The 15,151-nt window shown below is 44.6% G+C and overlaps 2 protein-coding genes across 2 annotated transcripts in view; both read left to right on the top strand.

Annotated features, from left to right (window-relative positions):
• Positions 1 to 106: 106 nt before the first annotated feature.
• MRM2 (mitochondrial rRNA methyltransferase 2) lies at positions 107 to 2,235 on the top strand. Its single transcript, XM_086622433.1, has 3 exons — positions 107 to 144; positions 815 to 1,086; positions 1,781 to 2,235. Exons 1-3 carry the CDS (start codon positions 107 to 109, stop codon positions 2,203 to 2,205), a joined length of 735 nt encoding a protein of 244 aa, XP_086478559.1. The 3' UTR covers positions 2,206 to 2,235.
• Positions 2,236 to 3,700: 1,465 nt separating this feature from the next.
• MAD1L1 (mitotic arrest deficient 1 like 1) overlaps positions 3,701 to 15,151 on the top strand; it is a 384,548-nt gene continuing 373,097 nt past the window's right edge. The window contains 8 exon segments of the mRNA XM_086622170.1: positions 3,701 to 3,733; positions 5,225 to 5,378; positions 6,993 to 7,133; positions 8,920 to 9,099; positions 10,521 to 10,645; positions 11,334 to 11,415; positions 12,650 to 12,780; positions 14,350 to 14,464. Coding sequence (XP_086478296.1) covers positions 5,229 to 5,378; positions 6,993 to 7,133; positions 8,920 to 9,099; positions 10,521 to 10,645; positions 11,334 to 11,415; positions 12,650 to 12,780; positions 14,350 to 14,464 — 924 coding nt within the window. The 5' untranslated portion in view covers positions 3,701 to 3,733; positions 5,225 to 5,228.

Genomic DNA, 15,151 nt, shown 5'->3' with positions numbered 1-15,151 from the left:
GCCTGTCGTGATCCGGCTCTTCCCGCGCTGCCGCCGCTCCCGCCCCGCCCCCGGCCCGGCCCCGCGGCAGCGGTGAGGGGAGGCGGGGCGGGCTGAGGCGGCCGCCATGGCGGGGGCCAGGGGCGCTGCAGCTGCCGGGGGCAGGTTGGTGGAGGGGCGGCTGAGCAGAGGTCGGCGCTGGGCCGGGCCGGGCCGGCGGGTCCCGCCCCGAGCCGGGGGCTGGCGGGGTGTTCTGGGGAGGTGCCGGGTTAGTCCTGGCGCCTGAGGTGAAAACCCCAGAAATGGGGAACGGACGTTTGGGGTCTGTGGGCGCCGGAGCGGGGTCGTTAACCTGGAAGGCGGTGGCAGGAGTGCCCGGGGCTGTCCGCGTGCTCCGCCCGGAGAGATGGAGTCTCCAGGAGCCGGGACAGCCCTCCTTCCTCTGAGGGGCTGAGGTGCTCCGGACGCCCCGTCTCCCAGAGGCTGCCAGCCCCTCTGAGGCGGCCCGGGCCTTGCTGGGGCCCGTCTGCCATGTTGTGTACCGCGGGCCTGGAGCCCCTGCGCAGAGCCGAAGCACGGAGCCGTGCGGGAGTGGGGCCCTTTTTCCTGCCTTCGCTCGGGGTGGCCTTCGAGGCCTCCACCCAAAGAGCAGCCCTGTCGTTGTGGTTGGACTGGAGAACTGAAGGCACCAAGAATCTCAAATTTGGAGGCTTTTTGCAAGCCTGGTGATAAATGGGAGGAGCTGTTGTCGAGATCAGAGTCAATTACTGTAGAGACTTTTGAAATACGTGGTGGTTATGTTCTAACCGATTAACTCGCCTTTCTTCCTGGGCAGCCGTTGGCATCTGGTGAGCAAATGTCTCCACACTACGGTGGGGTTTCTGAAGAAAACTGGAACCGAGCACTGGTGGTTGGAGCGGCACTCGAAGGATCCCTTTGTTAAGGCGACAAAGCGGCAGCATTACCGTTGCCGAAGTGCCTTCAAATTACTGGAGATCGACGACAAGTTCCATATTCTTCGTCCAGGACTTTCTGTTCTTGACTGTGGTGCGGCGCCTGGTGCTTGGAGCCAAGTTGCTGTAGAAAGGGTCAACGCCTTAGGTACTGGTAAGTGCACATTTTTGGCAGGCAAGATGGGAACGATACTCATCTTGAAGCGTGTGAGAAAACTCATCTGTGATGGCGGCAGTGTGGGGAAGAGACATGGGTACTGTCAAATGCCAGTCACTAATAGAAGCGTCAAGGTGTAGGCCTGTGTGACAGTGAAAATCTTTATGTGGTCTGGAAAAATCATATTTGTGAAATAAAACCTTACCATGAGGTTCTACTGTAGGTTTAATAAAGTGTTCTAATTAACTGTGTTGTGGGGAGGATCCCTTCATCCTGTTCTGAAATTGGTATAGCTTCCAGCAGGTAACTTGGCTTTTCTATATTTTTATTTCCCTTTTTGAAAAATGATGGTAACCACTGTGTATGCCTTATGTTTTAAGCCATTAATATTGACAAGATAAGGTGTTATCGTCTGTGCTATCGTCCAGGATTTCTGGACTGTCAGCCTTGAAAGAACAGGAGAAAACCAAGGAAAATACCCCTCGCTTATCCAAATTAACTGAGTTTTCATGTCTTGGATGAATTAGCTTATAGCAAACCACCTGTACGGATGCACACAGCAAACTAAGGTCAAGAAAACCAGACGCAGGAGGTGAAATGTTTTTGTTTGTCGACTAACATGGAGCTCATGCATGTGCGAGTTGTTTGCAACCATTGAGTGTTCAGCATGTCATTCATTCTTTTTGTCTAGATCCTGCTGTCCCCACCGGCTTCGTCCTTGGCATTGACCTCCTGCGGATTTCTCCTCTGGAAGGAGCAGTCTTCCTGTCGGAGGCCGACATTGCAGACCCAAGCACGCTGAGGACGATTCAAAGTCTGCTTCCTGCAGAGATGGTGGACGTTATCTTGAGTGACATGGCACCTAATGCAACAGGCATTAAAGAACTGGATCATCAGAAGTTGGTGAATCTGTGTTTAGGCCTTCTGAATCTGTCCCAAAGTATTTTAAAGCCAAAAGGAACAATGCTCTGTAAATTTTGGGATGGACGTGAGTCCTGTCTTCTGCAGAACAGACTGAAGGAGCAGTTCCAGGATGTGAGAACTATAAAGCCTCAGGCCAGCCGGAAGGAGTCGGCTGAATCTTACTATTTGGCAAGACTGTACAAAGGGAAATGAAAGCTGAGAACCACAGGTTATCAAACAGATGACCAGACATTGATTGTAAATCTGAATTTGTTGCGTGTTTAAAGAAAAATCCCACCATAAGACCCCTAACTTGAACCGTTGCATTGTTGAGAGTGACCTGGGAAAATCTGCCACGATTCTTTCCAAGTACCTCGCGCTTTTCAAATACAAAAATAAATCAGGGTGGTGTCCTACTGTGTTTATCCACTAATTATATGAGGAGAGACAACCAATCTAGCTTCTCACCTGTGGAGAAGATGGTTGGGAGTAGAGAGGAATAATCTGAAAGGCAACCTCTGGGGCTACAGTAATGGAAATGAAAATAAATGAGTGATTATATAGAGAGTTTTTAATGTGTGCCTGAAAATCATTGCACTACTAATGGTGTCGTGTTTGAAACTAACCATAAAGATGGTTGTCAGAGTGAGAGGGAACAGAAGAGGAGTTTGAGCCAATTTATTGCCTCTTTATCTTTCTTAAAAGCTGATGCAATTTATTAGCACATGCAATAACAGATAACGTTTTCGTGCACGTCAGGATCTGCATCGTCACGTACTATCCGTAGTGCAGCCGCTCTGGATACATGGCTCTGGCTCTGGAGTATTTAGCCTGATGGCTCTGCTGTGTTTTCTGAAGACACGGGTTATATTTAGCAACTGCTACTTCACTGTAGTCATAAATCCAGTGAATGACAATGGGGAGGGTCCTTGCTGCTGAGGGGATAATTTCCCCTGTGTTTTCAGAAGTGTTTTATATTTGGCCAATGATGTTTCTCAGGTGAAAAGACAAGATGTTCCTTGCATCCCAGACAGGGAGAATAACTGATTGAATTGCTCGAATTCTGTTTGCAAAAATAAATTTAGCCACTGCCTTATCTGCAAGTGACAACTTTTACATTAAATAGCACTTTATCAGGCCGACTGTGGCGTGAGTTATAAGAGGGGCTGGTGGCACTGCCTGGCTTTAAGGCTTCCAGATCTTTCTCGTTCTAAACATCTCGTTTGGAATTGCTTACGGATTTATCAAATTTTAACTGCTTTGAGACCTCCTGGATCTCCATACTGAACAGTGTGTGAGAGTGTTGTCTTACCAGCCTAAACTGGGGAGCTGGATGTTACCTTTGTGTGCGTTTGGAGAGGAAAAAAAAGTCAGTTTGCTCTTTGAAAAACTTTATCTATGACCTGCGATTGGCAACAGGGACTGGAGCGAGCAGGGCCCTGGCTAACCGTGTGCTGTTCCCGCAGCTGCGGTGGGGCGGGGGTGTCGCAGCTCGGCCGCTGGGACGGAGCCGTTTTAGGGGGGTGGGCGGTGAAGGGAGGCCGAGCTGGAAGCAGGTTCGCCCCGCGGCGGGGCATTACGGTACGGCGCGGGGGACCGTGGAGGCATTGCGCGCCTACTGCCGTCGTTACGGCGGCCTGGGCCGCTGTTCTCGCGAGAGCTGGGCGCGAGTTCCCGTGAGATCTCGGCGCCGGGGCGAGGAGGGAGATCCAAGCGGGGCGCGCGCCGCCGCCCGCGGCGGGTGAGTGCGGGCAGGAGCGCGCGGGGGCGGGCGGGGCAGCCGCCGGCTCCGCTCGGCCCGGCCCGGCCCGGCCCGGCCGGCGCTGGCACCGCGCTCCTGCCGCCGAGCCCGGCGGCGGGCGGGCGGCGAAGGGAGACTGTGCCGCGTCCCCGGTCCTCCCGCCCCGGGCGGCCGCTCGCCGCCCCCGAGGCGGGGCAGCGCTGCCGGAGCCCCGCTTCTCCGCGCCCTCGGCGGGGCGCGTGAGGGCGAGCCCCCCGCGGTGCCCAGGGCGGCCCGGCTGAGGGGGAGCAGCCCTGTGCCCCGGGGGGCCGCTCCCGGGGGTTTGCGGGGGGTCCCGGGGGTCCCGTGTCCCCTGCAGGGAACCTTTGCTGCGGGGGCGGCGGGGGCGGGCGTGTCGCCGGAATTTCTAGCGCCGTCGGTAATTTCACGCCAGGCTTGCTGAAGGGTGATCTCGCTTCAATTTATTTGCGTGCGGAACTGAAGCCCTTATTTTTAATAAACCGTTTCGTTTGGTTTGGGCTGATCTGTTGCCTTTGTGCTTCCTTTGTGGCTCCTCTCCGTGATGATACAAGTCCAAAGAGTTACCGCTGCGTTATCCTGAGCGTTGGCCCCACGCCTGTGCCTCCGGCAGGAGCCTGCGTCGATGTTGTGGGTTGACTTTCCTGGTCCTGAACCTTCTTCTGTGCTGCTGGGACTTCGTAGGGTTTGCAGTCACTACAGGGACTCGCTTACGGCTTCCCGAAGTCTCCTGGGAGGCCTTGCTGGCTTTCCGGAGCTCCAGACTTCATTTGGTTTTGGCCTTTTAGTTTAGTGCCTTTCCAAATTTGAAGGAAGAATTGCAGAAAGTTTTATGTGAGCTAGGAGACACCGTTTTACTTATAGAGGTGATCTGTGAACTTGGGAAGTCTTGTTGTGGGAAGTTAGGTTCCAAAGTCCTTTTTGGAAACCAGACTCAAGTTGTGTTGAAGGTAGAGTTTGCTACTCATGGAATTACTTCTCTTTCCTCTATCAGCCTCAGATGTTTAGAGAAGGAGTAATGAGTTCTGTTTGTTAGTGTTATGTGTTGTAGATGTTCGTGTTCCGCAATGTTAACTTGTGTCCCAGAATCTATCTTGATTATACAGGGAAGGATAATTCAGTTTAGTTTAATTTATGACAGTTCTTATTTGTTCGCTTATGGGCTGAGGTTCAGGGGAGAATACTTTTAAATAAAAGCAAACCATTTCAGATAGAAAGCTCAGGGAAGAACAGGCTCTGTTGCATCAGTTTCTCATTTCAGAGACCTACAGCTTCAGCCTTGGTTGGATAGTGTTTTCTGGTTCAAGTTGATCCAGCAGTAATCCGTGGATTCCAGCAGTGACTAGCAGGTTGGATTTTGTACCCTGTAAACTGGCAGACCTCGGGGCAGTGATGTATCTCCTTTTAGCAAAGCAGCCGGTGTACTGTAGTTTGCTCTGAATGTTTTACTAGTGACTTTTTGTGTGTTTCCAGAGCCATGGAGGACTTGGAAGATAATACCACTGTTTTCTCCACCCTGAGATCCCTCAACAACTTTATTTCGCAGCGTATGGAGGGGTTGTCTGGGCTGGCTACGCCGGGATCGTCTCAAAGCTCCTTACAGATTCAGTACCAGCAGAGGGTGCAGGTGAGGTGTGTTCAGCTTGATGGTGCAGTATCCCTTCAGAGTGGTTGTAGTCTCCTTTTGATTCCAGGAATTGGGATCGATTTCATTAAGATCTGACCATTCTTTCTAAAATGGATATTCATGCAAGCTTAGTAATGGAAGCTTGCTTTTGGTCAGCATTCTAGGATCTTTAAATGTTTTTAAAGTGTCAGACATATTTATTTCTCTTATGTAAAAATTTAAGAAAGGTCCTTTGAATTTCTTCTCTGCTAGTTTTGTCTGTATACCAGCTCAGGAAATTAAATTGTAAGTTGCTTTCATATTGCTGAACAAAGGAGCTATATATCTATTAATACAGAATCATAGAATGGTTTGGGTTGGAAGGGACCTCAAAGATCATCTAGTTCCAACTCCCTTGCCATGGGCAGGGACACCTTGCACTGCACTGGGTTGCCCAAAGCCTCATCCAACCTGGCCTTGAACACTTCCAGGGATGGGGCAGCCACAACTTCTCTGGGCAACCTGTTCCAGTACCTCACCTCCCTCAATGTAAAAAATTTCTTCCTTATATCAAATCTAAATCTCCCCTCTTTCAGTTTAAAGCCATTGCCCCTCATCCTATCACTACACAGCCTTGTAAAAAGTCCCTCTCCAGCTTTCTTGTAGGCCCCCTTTAGGTACTGAAGATTTTTTTCTAGTAAGGTATTTTTCTAGTAAGTCACTTCGTTACCTTTTTTCACAGTCTTCCTCAAGGTTTCTTTGCCTGGACGCATACAGGAGACTTGCTTTGTGCTATGGCTTTGATGCGCTAACCAGTTATTACTCTCTTGTCCGCTTCTTTTTCATATCCCCGTGGGATTTTTTTGACTTTTTCCTGTAAGCTGCCTTATGCTCATAAAGCATTATGTAAGTTGACATTTTGGATCATAAGGAGTGTTTATTAGACTGGAATAAAGTTTCTGTATTCTGTATCTTCATATAATTTCTATTTCAGTCTCTGTGTAAAATAAGCTTTGCATTTGAAATGTTGACAAAAGTTTCTGCATTTTCTATCTGTGATACATCTCTGGTTAGAGAGATGGTTAGAAGAGGCTCCCTCTGGTTAGAGAGTCTTCATTAACTATGTGTTGAATGTACATTGCTTAGATGTGAGGTATTCTGCTAATATTGTCTGTGCTCTAAGGCGGCTTGAATGAAAAAATGAAGTGTAATGTTGTAGCAGGTAGTAGAAAAACATTTTCTTTTACTCAGCAGTTAAACTTCATGGGGAGCGTGATCTCTGCCTCTTGTTTACCCTCTGTTACTTTCATGAGGCTTGAGGAGTTCGTAGTTAACCTTCTTTTAGATAGAGTACCTCTAGAGATTGAATGAGAAATTCTGAATAAAGAACTTGAAATTCACGTCTTTCCAACTCAGGTTGATTCGATGTGGGTTTCTCAGTGTGGTGTGGAACTCTTGGTTTCTCCATCGGCAGCTGGTGTGAGAAGACAAGTACCACAAACGTGGTGATAGTTTCCTTGCGTTTTGTAAAATGGAATGCCAGGGTCAGCTCAGTAGTGCAAGGTGGGAGATAATGATATTATTGCAGTGCTGCTAATGATGTGTAATGTTCCTTTTCACACATGAACTGGCCAGCTGGAAGAACAAGCTGGGCAGATCCACTCCAAATCCCAGCTCCTGCAGGTGGAACGAGAGAAGATGCAGATGGAGCTTAGCCACAAACGAGCTCGCATCGAGCTCGAGAAGGCAGCTAATACCAATGCCAGAAACTATGAGGTAAGTATGACAGTTGCAGATGGCTTGATGTCATAGGCATGAGTCAGAACATCTGTAGTGCATCTGCCTTGGTGTTTTAGTGTGGATCAGGGATATGCCCTTGACTTCTCATGTGCCATGCTTTGGTTTGCAGTGATGTGTCTCGGAATGAGTATAGTTGACCTTTTTTGGATAAAACTAAACTGAAAGATGCAGGCCAGGAGCAAGCCTAGTGTTGTCGAAGTGCTAATGGACGCTGTCTTCAGAACAAAACTACGGTTGTAGTAAATGCTTCTGGAATGCATTTGCTGCGTTTGTGTTTACTGCAGATGTGGTGGTGATGTGGGTGTCGAGTTCCCAGCACCAACTGTTTTGCTCTGCAGATCCCCTCGCAGTGCGTAGCACCAAGTTGCTGATGTACACAAGAGAACGTCAAAGCCTTGCTTGGTTGACAAACTGATGATCTGATCACTGGATTCTGTTGGTTTAACACTGAAGTTGTCATGGGTAGCAATAACAAAAGGGATTTGTTATTTATTTCTCCCAGAAGTATTTAAGCGTTTTTCTCCCAGATGGATTTAAACTTCTCCTGGCACAATTGCAAGTGTTTAGTTTGTGTGACTGTAATTAATTGGAATGACAGCAGTGCCAGCCATGCACTGTCACACAAGAGAGCTTGCACTGATAAAGCAGTGAGCCTCACTGGGGGACTAATAGCTTTTACTGGTTTCTGCTTTTATGCCGGTATGTGTCTGCTGAACTACGTTACTGGAATAAGTAGAGCTGTGGGTTTTGTAGGATAATTAAGGTCTTGTATGCGGTTGATTTTTTTAAAGAGAAATCTTTAAAAAGTAATAAGCATGATTTGTTGTATTTTACAAGGATGCTAGGTGACAGATTTAGTGTGTAGCTGTGAAATAGCGAGTCGGTGACTGAATTCCTCGTTCCTCTGAAGTCAGGTGGTGTGGGATTAAGCCAGGAAGAGTTCAAACTGGAACGTAGTTGAGTCAGTCACAGAAACCCTTGAAATACTGGTACAAAAAAAGGGAGCAGCACTAATCCAGCACTGTGGTAATTACCCTGCTCAGATTCTGTGGTTTTTTTTGAGTCATGTGGATAAAGGTTTTAGGAACCTCACATAGCTTTACATAATCCTTGCTTGCTATGTAAATCCATGTCTCGGTTTGCTTTGATTAGCAAAGCAATTTACTACACGTTTTTTCAATAAGTGCTAATCAATTTGTGGTAGGAATAAACTGAGATGGTGTATGAAAGGTTGTCAGAGTGCAAAAATATTTATTGTGTTAATTGATAATACTGTGCATTTAAACTCAGTTTCTTTTCTATTAAATAGCCTCACACAGTTTCCAGAAGTTGCAGAGGGAAGTTTGTCTTATTAACCCAATTATTGAGATCTGAGCTTCTGGAAGTCAATTTGCTATGCATGGGTCAGCTGTAAATTGGAGCATCGAATGTTTTCATCTTTGATCTGCTGGAGAGTGTGCAGTGGGGTCTGTGAAGCCATGTCTGTATTCTAATATTCATGTCTTAGTCTCAGAGATTCCAAAGGGTCTGTCTCTTCGTTTTCTTAGCTCCATTGCCCTGGGTGGTTTCTTGACATTGAGTTGCTGCTGGTAAGATTTTTTTTTCCCTTGCTAGTGCAAAGAGCTATGGTCTGAGTAGCATTGCTTCATGATGATGCCTTGGTGACCACAGTGATGAGCAATGGAGTCAGGAGAAATGGAAACGACTTCACCTTTGTGCTACTTTCTTCTTATGTCTCTTTGCTTTTTTTTTTAATTGCAAGCGAGAGGCTGACCGTAACCAGGAGCTACTCACACGCATAAAGCAATATCAGGAAAGGGAAACAGAAGCCGAAAATAAACTGAAAGAACAAATGGAGATGAACAAATCCTATAAGAAGAGCATGGAGACAATGAGTAAGAAGCTGCAAGAGAAGGAGAGCAAATTAGCTGAAGCTAATGAAGTAAGAACAGAGTAATTTTGTAATCCAGTCGTAGCTTCAGGTGACTTTGCAGTTATTGTGAATTGAAAATGCCCTTCTTTATTTAAAAAAACCCAAACAAAACAATTGGAAACACTGTTCATCATCTGGAAGTGAATTAGCTCGAGTGGTGCGCGTCTTTGCTGTCGAAGTTTAGAACCTAACCAAGTCCAGACACAAGCAAGCAGGTTAGAATATGTTGCTGTGTTAATTAACAATGACAGGAGGTTTCTTAATACAGAGGAGAAAAAAGTGCCAGGCAGTGTACAGCATCTGGGTTTAGAAGTCAGTTAAGTGACACTGAATAAAGAAATGGGAAATGATGGAGGAGATAAGATGGGAAGGTGTTCAGGGAAGCAGGGAGAACCGTAGAGTGGATGAGACCGAAGTTATGTACAAAGCATGTCTTCCCAAAGTGTCTTAAATGCCTCTGTGTTCCACTGTGGAATGAATGCTTGGATAATAATTTCAGTTCTTTTGGGTGAACAGACCATCTTCTCACCCTTTTCAGATATCATTAGAGTTAAGTTCAGCCAGTTTGTTTGTAACTTTTCTGTTTAATTTGGTTTTCTGCACCAGTTGTGGATCAACAACCACTAAGTCCTTAAGCCTTCCTCCTGCCTAGGTGTCGCTGGAAATGTATCTATGGGATAAAGGAGGTCAACAGATTTACTGTGCCAGTTGTCAGTGGTTAAACACAGGGAGACAGCGGTGGCATGGAGAGAAACTGAACCCACATATGAAATGCGTGCGGCAGTTCTGTGTCTGTTCTTTTTGTTTCCGTGTCCATCAGTATCAAGATGAGAACTCTGCATGTGTCTCTGTCTAGAAAGCACCTTGTGTGTGTAATGTTTTGAGATTTTTCTCTTTTTCTCTGTTAAAGGGAGCTGAATAATGGCTATTCGAAACAAACCTGTGAGTTTTTCTTTAGAGTTAAGATATTTAGAAACTTGTAAAAACAGCTGGCCTCTAGTTTTAAGGAAAGTGTAATACTTCTGTTATTTGTTTGTGGCAAACCGAGACATTTTCAGTTTGAAACCCAGACAAAATATATTTGGAATGGTGTGGAATAATTTTTTTTTTTTTACTTTAATATATACACTTGTGTTTTATCATCATCTAGCTTTGAAGCTTGATATTTTTCATGCCAGTTTGAGGTCACCCACTTAATTGGTAATGGAAATGACAATTTGGGTGGCAGATGAAAGCAACTAAATGATTTTCTCTTGCCTTTGTTTTTGAGGTGAGCTAGCAGGTCTGAAGGTTTGCAGGAGTGTGGGATTGTTTCTAGATTCAGTTTTTGTACTTTCTAGCTGGATATGATTTCTGTCTATCACCATCCATAATGTCCAGCTTGGAGACTCACAGCTTTATGTGTTTCTTCTTTCTTTCCATGAATTCAGACAATCACTATATTAAAAGGGAAAATATCAGAGCTGCAATGGAATATAATGAATCAAGAGATGCAGATGACAAGCCAAGACTCTCAGAAGCAGGAACTGATGGAACAGCTGGATGTTCAACATAAGTAAGCAGGGGATGAATGACTGTAGGGAGAAAAAGGCAAACAAAACTTCAGTCTTCTGCAGCTGTTGTCACTCAGAAAACTTTCAACAGTGTTTGATTTCTGCTCTTCAAAGGGGTTCTTTGATCTGGATGTGCAGGTTATAATCGTCGTTTGAAACTAGCTCTGAGGTGCGATTTAATTGTACCTCGAGGAAAAAAAAAAAACAAAATTTGAGCTTAAAATCTCAGCGATGTCTTATGTTCATGGAAGAGAGTTAACAGAAGGCATGTGGGTGGGAAAGGCTAATCTGAACTTTATAGACTACACAGAACAAAAATATCAAACCGTAAGTCATAGTTGAGTGGTAGTTGAAAGATATGACTGTGTTTTTCCTGCTTACTAAGTTCAACTCTTCCATTTCAAAGGTGTTTATTTACTGTGAATGTGTGTTTGTTGGTTTCAGAGTTAAGGTGGCTTGACTTTTAGATATTTATCGCGATACATCTTTTTATGAAAATGGATGGTTTTGTCTCTGAATTAGAGAGAGGTGGTATGAGTGTGAAACTGTGTGAAACACAGTCTTCTAAAACAGTACCATATACCTTGTTAGTGGTGTTTGAAGGTGTTTGTCAGAGATACTTCTGCGTGTAGGTTGTTTCTGGTACGTGATTCCTGGGTGCTGAATGCCTCTTGTGTCTACATCTAATAGGAAATGGCAAGAGGCTAGTCAGCAAATCCAGACGTTGCAAGCGAGCCAATCCCTACTGTCAGAATATGAACAGAAGATTAAGGTAAGAAATTCTGTGGCCTCTATAAAGCTTTAGTTTTTATTTTTTTTCCATGGATGACCAGAACAGTGGTTTTTAAAATTTGATTATTTCAGAAATAACAGGTTAGTTTGTCATACAAGAATCTGATCTGGTGACCAGGAAAAGCTGGAAGTTGGCTAGATTCTGTTGGGTGGACCAGGCTACCTACAATTAGCCATAACATGACAGCGTTCACCTTTGTTGTATCAATTGATTGGAAAAAAAAAAAAATCCACCCCTGCTTACTCTATGGAGAGGTGATTTATATCCTTATTCAGTGCTCTGGAGGAATGCTGTTTAATGCTGTGCTGGAACCCAGTCCCATCAATGTTCTAGAGCAATCTTTTTTTCAAATGTTGGAGGATGAACCTAGCAACTGCAGTTACTTTTCTGCTTCCTAGAAAATCCTTCCTCTGGAGTTGGGTTTAGCTCTTTTAAGAAATACAATTATTTGCAAAGCTTTCAGAACGACACTGGCTTAAATGTGAGTACAGAGATGCCTTCTGTCCTTTCAAATTAACATGTAGGTTGGTGGGAATGTGTCTTTTTCCCTTGTCCTACCTTCCCAGGAGAGGTAGATGTGGAGAGTTAGTTTGGGTTGAGCAGATGCTTCCAATGGCAGTGCCTGTGATTGTCGTCAAGTAAAGCTACACTGGGAGGCAGCCTCATTGCCAGTTCTGCAACTGCAGGAAGGGACACCCTCCTGCAGTCAGAGTCATTGAAAGGAAAGTTCAGGAAACAGGCTATCAGACTGCAATACAACTCTAAATAAACTGACTTTTTTTTTTTTTGAGGGGAAAAAAAGCGCAACGTTTACCATAATGCGAAAATGAACGGTTGTGTTTCTTTTCATTCCTAATTCTTGCAGGCTATCCAAGTGCCCCTCTACACTTCATTGACAGAGGGATAGAAGACAAGAAAATCACAGTATTGGTTTAGTCAATAGAAGAAGATCCTTTTAATGATTAGCAGAGATCTTTTTTTGTTATGAACTTAGGGTAAACAGGTGTAGAGAAGAGGCCAGCCCAGGTGCTACAAGTGGAATGAGAGTCACCCGTTCTTTGAGCAATGGATTGGACTGGATGACCTACTGAGTTCTCTTCCAACTCAAAGTTGTCGGAGTCGTTGATTTGAGTTTAAAAAGTACAATGGAGAAGAAGCTCTTATGAGTTCAAAGTTAATCATTGCTGTCCTCTTGTCACCTCATGTTTTCCAGGACCTGGAACAAAAGTTCTCCCAGCAAGAACATGATGCTCTAATTGTTAAGAACATGAAAGCAGAACTGGCCCGTTTCCCAAAAATGGAGCGGGAATTGCGCCAACTCAGGGAGGAAAATGCCTACTTCAGGTGAAAGAAGGGTTCAGTTGTTGAGAGGGTTATCTTGAGTTCTTCTGTACCTGCTACAATTGGACTAGATGCACTTTCAAATCCCGCTATTTGGCTTCCGTATGGGAATCCTTAGAAGGAAGTTACAATATTTCATATAAATACTGCATATGAATTGAGCAGTGTTGTGATGGTTACTAGGTGAGAGGATTTGACAAGATGTGGGTAATCTCCCTGAACACAGCGAGAGTGTATTGGTTGTTCTGAATGGTGATACCTATTTGTTAGAACAAAATTCAGTTTTAAAGAGAGTGATAAACTCTATGCAGATTTTGGGAAAGAAATCCCTGTAGAGAAAAGAGACAGCTGAAATTCTGTAATAACTTTTTGCTTAATTTTGTTACCACTATTTTAAAGGGTTGTTGTTTCAGCATAGTGCTTGGAAAGTCTTTTGTTTAAATTTCTATTGGTAGAGTAGACTTTCTGAGTTTGCAATTAATTTGAAAAATTAATTTCCTGTGTACTGTGAAATAACTTGCCTTAAAGATTTATTGGGTTTTTTTTTTTTTAGATTAAACTTAATTTCCATCTTTTGGTGCATACTTAAAAAAAAGCTTAAATTGCATGAGTAATCTTGCCAGCTTTTTCTTATTGGCTGGAACACCTCTGCTATGAAAACAGGCTGAGAGAGTTGGGGCTGTTCAGCCTGGAGAAGAGAAGGCTTTGGAGTGATCTTATTGCAGCTCTCCAGTACCTAAAGGGGGCCTACAGGAAAGCTGGAGAGGGACTTTTTACAAGGGCATGTAGTGATAGGACAAGGGGCAATGACTTTAAACTGAAAGGGGAGATTTTGATTGGATATAAGGAAGAAATTTTTCACTCAGAGGGTGGTGAGGCACTGGAACAGGTTGCCCAGAGAAGTTGTGACTGCCCCATCCCTGGAAGTGTTCAAGGCCAGGCTGGATGAGGCTTTGGGCAACCTGGTGTAGTGGAGGGTTTTGCTGCCCATGGCAAGGGGGTTGGAACTAAATGATCTTTGAGGTCCCTTCCAACTCTAACCATTCTATGATTTCTCTTGCTTGTTTTTTGTGCACAGAAACATGGTATCAACAGACTTGAGGTCTTTTTTTTTTTTGAAACAGTTTTATCTCACCCTTGCACACCTCTATTAAAGTAAAATCAAGCAGTCTCAGTGCTCGCTCAGTCATCACAGAGAGAGTACTCAAAAAGCCTGAGTGTCTCCCGCTTGCTGTGTTCCAATTCTGCATTCAGCCTGACTGCAGATCAGGGTTGGGAGTCTTTTGCTACCCTTCCTGCTGTTTTGCCAATCAGTAAAGCAAATACAAAACTTCAGGTTGTTTGGACATAATTAGAACAGCACTTAGAGTAGAAAAAAATCAGTTCAATAAAGCTGAATTTTTTTTTTTTGAGCAGTGGCTTTGCAGTGAAGGTTACAGAAGTGAGTCAGTTGAATGTCCATAATGTCTGTTCAATGTCATATGATTCCCTTGTAATTCCATGTGTATCTGAAAGTTTGAGAGAGTGAATTGAGTTACATGACTCTAATAATTGTCTCTCTTTCCACCATAGGGAAATGAAAGAAAACAACGGATTGCTTAAAGAGGAGGTAGAAGGTCTCCAAAGGAAGCTGGAACGCTATGAGAAAGTCCAAGCACAGCTAGTGAACGTTGAATTGGAAAATGAGGTGAGGAGCTAGAAATATTTGGTGAATGAGCAGAATAGGGGTTTCATTTGTTGCCTGTCCTGTCTTTTAGGCTCTTCCTATATTGTGTTAGTTGAGATATGATGCCTATTTTAATTGATAGGTTCAAACTAGGCATTCCCAAACTGAAATGTCAGCATGAGGAAAACTATGGCAATGAAGGTGAAAAAGGCAAAAGGATATCTACAATTCTGCTGGATGTTTTCTGCAAAGAACAATCTCATTATAGTGTCTTTTTTGACCTTCCTGTATCTCGTCTATGTTCTTCTGTGGGAAATGCTTTTGCTGGTGTTAAGCTCTGCCCAGAAATGGTGTTGCCAAACAGGCATGTGATAAGAACCTTGATACACACTGACACTGTCAATGACAATGGGGCCAAAATCTGATCTCAAATGAATAAAATTGTCTTGTTTCCATCCCACCTTGTATCAAGCATACAGTGAGTTGTCAAGAGATTAACCTAAATGTGTAAACTTAATCTGTGGAACTACACTGGTGTCTGATCAGGTTTAGAGAATACTATCTGGTATTGACTGAAAATAAAAAGCTACAGGAGGAACTGGAAGAGGAGAAATGGGCACTTCAGCTGCTACAGAAGTGGTGTTGAGGGTACAACTTTTCTTCTCTGCTGCTGAAAGTCTAGTCTACCACGGTCTAGTACAGTGATGG

This window comes from Tauraco erythrolophus, chromosome 17, assembly GCF_009769465.1.
Source record: "Tauraco erythrolophus isolate bTauEry1 chromosome 17, bTauEry1.pri, whole genome shotgun sequence".
NCBI lineage: Eukaryota > Metazoa > Chordata > Aves > Musophagiformes > Musophagidae > Tauraco > Tauraco erythrolophus.
Note: the sequence above shows the minus strand (reverse complement) of the source record. Positions and strands in the feature narration are given on the sequence as shown.

What these genes read in the sequence shown, in the direction of transcription:
- MRM2 (XM_086622433.1), top strand. Translation starts at nt 107, where the DNA reads ATGGCGGGGGCCAGGGGCGCTGCAGCTGCCGGGGGCAG. An exon ending in GCTGCAGCTGCCGGGGGCAG is followed by an intron (nt 145 to 814) that starts GTTGGTGGAGGG and finishes CTTCCTGGGCAG; the next exon opens with CCGTTGGCATCTGGTGAGCA. An exon ending in GGTCAACGCCTTAGGTACTG is followed by an intron (nt 1,087 to 1,780) that starts GTAAGTGCACAT and finishes CTTTTTGTCTAG; the next exon opens with ATCCTGCTGTCCCCACCGGC.